Below are 5000 nucleotides of genomic sequence, written 5' to 3'. Positions count from 1 at the left end.
TAGAGGGGTTCCAGCATTTTGGAGCAGGATTCTCTTGCTTTTTTGAGAACAAGCCTTGTTCTGTGGAGCATGCTCTCTATGTTATAAGCAAACTTTTTGGGTAAAATCTCTCAGTGGAAAACTCAAGTGAAACAGCCAGCGATATAGTTTTGCCAAAAGACGGCTCTTATTGAAAACCCTGATTGTAAGGCAGAGTGGTGTTAGATTGCCAGAAAGATTATTACTGTAATTTATTGTTGCACTGTGACTTCAGATCTTAAAGTATGCCCAATCAATTCAAAGGGAATCTCATCATAATTCCATAGAGGAGGAGATGGAAGGCTCAAAAGCAAATGTTGAAGCTTACATATAAGAACTACATGTGATAAAAAATTAAATTTATCCTACAAAAATTTTATATACAAATTTTCAAAGTTTGCAAATTATTGTAAGGTAAAAAATTGTCAATTAATTTGCAAGTGCTGAACCGTCAAGTTTTCTACCCTCACTGATGGCATTCAAATTTGCTGATCTCTCTCTATGGGGTCTGCTTGTGTCAGGCAAGTTGTTCATTTTAGAGCAACCAGAAATGCTTCCAATTTAGCTAGGCAATAAGACCAGAAACAGGGTTTATAAAGAACACCTTTTACCCAAAATGAGCTATGTACCTGCAATAGGCCATGTTGGATACATCAATATTCACACATGGCTATGACAATTAAGTATTGTAGCCATGCCTGAACATTGATATATCGAACTCGGCCTATTTTGCAATGAACACGTTTTTAGAGAGATCAATTAAAATAAGAGAGGTCATTAAAGTAAACGTTCTTAGACCACCATTGAGGGCAAAACAGTCATTTTGACTTACCAGTATTTCCAAGGGGCAGGTTCTTTCAAATTAAAAAAATAAAAAATATACACATTTACTGGAACAGTCAAGTTAATTTCCCTCTGCTAAGTAGCTGTACTTTCCTGTACATTCTCAATATTATGTTCTTTATCTGAAAGTTCCTGATTCCAGACTAGAGAGCTTGTGGCTGTGACATCATCTGGCTGATTCAATACATCCTTAAAAACGAAAACAGTATTGCACAGCCAGACCAGGAATAACACATAAGCAAGCACCTGTACAAGGGAAAATGATTGATGAGTAAGTAGAGCAGAGTAGAGAACTAACACAAATTCAACCCATGTAATGGCGATTGCTCTCACCACTGCGCAAACCTTTCACCCCTAGGGACTGTTCATTTTTTATGAGAAAGGGTGGTGGGATGGTGGGATTTGGGGGGGGGGAGGGGCACTTGAGAAAAATTGGCATGAAAGGGGGGGGGGGCAGCCGAAAAAAAATCAAGGAAAGGGGGTGGGGGTAGGACAAAAAAATTAGATTAAAAATAGGATAAGAGATGTTAACAAATTGAAGAAAAATTGTGCTCTTTTATTTATAACAAATATGCTAAAACAGTTCCAGGGTAACAAGAAAACTTCTCAACAGCTTTTTTATTTTGCCAGTGAACGTACCATAATAACAGTCTTGAATAGTAAAAACTCTCTTTTCATTCATAAAAATGTTGTTGCCAAGCACAAATAAGACGAGGAATATGCAGACGAGCGGCCAGCTACAACACGCTCAGGACAAGCAGTGACAAGGAAAGGGGGGGGGGGGGGGGCATGCGTAAAAATCGGAAATTGGGGGGGGGGGGTAATGCATTTTTAAAATTACACTCCTCCAAAACCCACCAGTCCCCCTACCCCATAAAAAATGAACAGTCCCCTAAAAGACGGTGTCAAATTCAGATTCTGCATATTTAAGAATTCTTAAAGTTGTTTTGTTCAAATGCTCGGAGATATTAGCTACACATACTACTAATGATACTTACTTAAGGCAGCTATGGCATAAAATAACTGTTTAAGATACCAAACAGAGGCTTAAATGTCTAAATATTTTGTTGAGAATTTAAGTTACTATATTTGTAGGGTGTTCTAGCTCATAATTCATAAAAGAATTTCCAACATCTTACCACTGAGCTAAACAGCAATGTGTAATTTGGCAAGAATTCCACGCAATTTTTGCAGGCGTCTTCTCCAAGAGTTGTAATAACATTGACAATTTCACCTTCCACTTCTTTGCCCAACTGAAGCAGGTTATACAACCAGAGGCTGGTGGTTATGACAAGGAGAAATGTCATCACAACTGCAATAAATAGCTCCTACAAATAACAAGCAAGTCCAAATAAATTTGATTAAGAAATTCATTATAACTTCATTGGATGAAAAACACAATCGATATCAAATAAGTTAAGACAGCCTACAACAGGGTTGTACAATTTTTGCATCCTAAAATTCCATGACTTAGTCACTGTAAAATGATGTAAATTGTAATTTTGCCTGAAACATAAATGCAAATTACTGGGAAATGCTAAATATAGTGACAGAGCTCCTGGAGGGGGAGATTGGAAACTAGACATTTCAGAGGCCTTTTTCTCAAAACCTAACACCAACTATTGCTGAACAAGATGGGGTCATTATTGTGATGTAATAAATCACCGTGGGAATGGGAAAGGCCTGTAATAACACACTTTATTTCGCCTTTTAGTTGCTTATATCTCAAAAACATTGACTCATTGACCCCCACTTTCTATTACTGAAAAGTGATCAGAAGGCCAAGATCAAACTTTCTGGAAAGTTTTAAAAAACGTATGTAGTTCTGTACAGAATTTTTTTACACTTTGCAGAAAGTTTCATCTGATCATTTTTCAGCACGAAAAAATGGGGGTCACCGAGTTTGTATTTGAGATATAAGCAACTAAAGTCAAAAGATAGGGTGTTTTTTTCTAGGCTTTTCCGGTGCCAAGGTAACTTATTACATCACAATAATGACTGCATCTTGTTTGGAAATAATCGGGTGTTTCATATGGTACTTATTATACATAATTATATAACGTTGCTAATATGTGATAAAGCGTAGTAGTATCAAACCTTTTAAGTGTTGAAAGTGGCTTGAACCACCTTAAAGTGTAAAACATGATCATACTTTCACGCACTTACTGTAATTAAAACCTTATTGGACACATTTTCATTTCCTTGTACCACACAGGAAACTGACAGCATTGTTATAGCAGCAATACAGGTTAATGTAGTTGAATATACAAACAGTTTGGCACAGACTTCAATGGCAGGATCAAAGCTGAAGCTTTTGAGTGGTTCACTTTCATCAGTGTACACAACAGTTTTATTGGTGTATTCAAAAGGGTATTCGACTGTAATGTTGAAACTGTTTGTACTGTTTTTGACATAAATGCCTCCCTTGTCACTGTATGTAACAATCATAGGGATAATAGTAACAGCAAGGGCCTAAAAAGAAAAAAAATAAAATAATCAGAAAATTATTGGAGGAGACCAAGCTTGATTTACAGCTGGAGGGTGTAAACTGCAGATTGCAGGTTAGGGCTGTAGATCAGGGTGTCTTGAAAATGAAGATCCCCAAGACGTTGAAAACCAAAAAACTCGGAAAAGTGCCCAAAACCATCAATTTGGCTAACCTTAGACCTAAAAGCCAACTTTAGGCCTACTTAGGCCTAGGGTTAGCCAAATTGAGGGTTTGGGGGTACTTAATTCGTTTCCAAGTTTTTGAGTTTTCTGGCTCTTAGGGTCTTAGGCCCTCTTTACATGACCCCGGGTTGCTTTGTACCCCGGGTTGAATCACCACAGAGAATGCTAGAAATAAACACTTTACACAAACCCGGGTTGTCAGTTTGCAGTAGCGTGTGGGTTGCTTTGGGCCAGCCTTTCTACCGATCAAAAACTGAAACCATGGGCTAGAAAGATGACAAAAAAAAAAAACCTAGAAAGTATAACGGAATGGTGGGAGGTCCTGATGTACAAACCGAAAAAAAACACAAAACAACATGGTTATTTGACTGAAAGTACCAACCCGGGTTGGCTTTTGTAATTATTATTATTATTATTATTATTATTATTATTATTATTATTATTATTATTATTATTATTATTATTATCATTATTATTACTGCTCTTTCTGTCAATTAATCAATCAACTGCCGGTTTCTGACACAAATTTAATCCTTATAGATTATTTCTTTCGACAATGAACAACAACTTGTTTAAATGCATGGGCACTACAAATTGCATGGCTGTTTTCACTTCTGGACGAATGATATGATGAAATCGGCTGAATCGTCACATTCTGGGAAAAGATCTAGGTTGTGTGACAAATTGGTTGAAGTGACCCGTTGGTCTATCGCTTTTCAAAACCGACTGGGAATAGTTCTTGCTTTCTTTAATTTTGCAATGCATTTTTTTGTTATTTGTTGTGAATGCCATGCACATTCTTGTAGCGACAAAATCAAGTTTCAACAAAACTGACCCCGGATCCTGCCCTGTGTTTTGGCCGCTACCGCATTCTTCAATAATTATGTCTTGTCTTTTGGCTTTGACCTGCCAGGACATGTTCTGCTTACGTCATTAAAAAGTCTTAATGAAAATTCGGGACATGGAATAATGAGAAAATAAGTAAATTTTATCTCTTGGATTCATTCTTTCTAAGACGCGCTAAAACTTCTCAAGTCATCCTGTTGCGTGCATGAATGTACTTCTACGTGACGGATTATAGTTAAATTGTTATCTTTGTCAGTTTGAATGTAGAAAACAATTAAATGAGCAACGTATTGCTTACCGTAAAATTTTGAAAACCCGACGGCAATTTATCGATAAATACAAAAGCATTAAATATTATCGCAAAATCTTTAAAAGCTGTCGTACAGAACGTAAAACATCCAAAATTGCTCTTAACGTGAAGTGTAAACATTTTGCCGCAAGAGTACTTAGATTTTCAGTTCATTTCCGTGTAATCAGCTCCTTGAGACAATACAGGGCCAGTTTAGCCAAATTCGTCGATAAGTGAAAATTTCTGCTTGAATTATCTTTTTTTCTGTACGGCAATAACAGATAAATTTACAAGTTCGCGCGTCACGGAACCACAAGCGTTCCAACGTGGAAAC

The 5000-nt window shown here is 36.9% G+C and overlaps 1 protein-coding gene across 1 annotated transcript in view; it reads right to left on the bottom strand.

The window, feature by feature from the left end:
- Nucleotides 1–215: 215 nt before the first annotated feature.
- The window catches only part of LOC137984782 (uncharacterized), a 5035-nt gene continuing 250 nt past the window's right edge, over nucleotides 216–5000 (bottom strand). Inside the window, exons 2-4 of the mRNA XM_068832055.1 lie at nucleotides 3028–3333; nucleotides 2001–2189; nucleotides 216–1107 (exon numbers count right to left, since the gene is read on the bottom strand). Of these exons, the coding sequence (XP_068688156.1) occupies nucleotides 937–1107; nucleotides 2001–2189; nucleotides 3028–3333 (666 nt within the window). The 3' untranslated portion in view covers nucleotides 216–936. The remainder of the gene's footprint in view (nucleotides 1108–2000; nucleotides 2190–3027; nucleotides 3334–5000) is intronic.

This window comes from Montipora foliosa, chromosome 14, assembly GCF_036669935.1.
Source record: "Montipora foliosa isolate CH-2021 chromosome 14, ASM3666993v2, whole genome shotgun sequence".
NCBI lineage: Eukaryota > Metazoa > Cnidaria > Anthozoa > Scleractinia > Acroporidae > Montipora > Montipora foliosa.
Note: the sequence above shows the minus strand (reverse complement) of the source record. Positions and strands in the feature narration are given on the sequence as shown.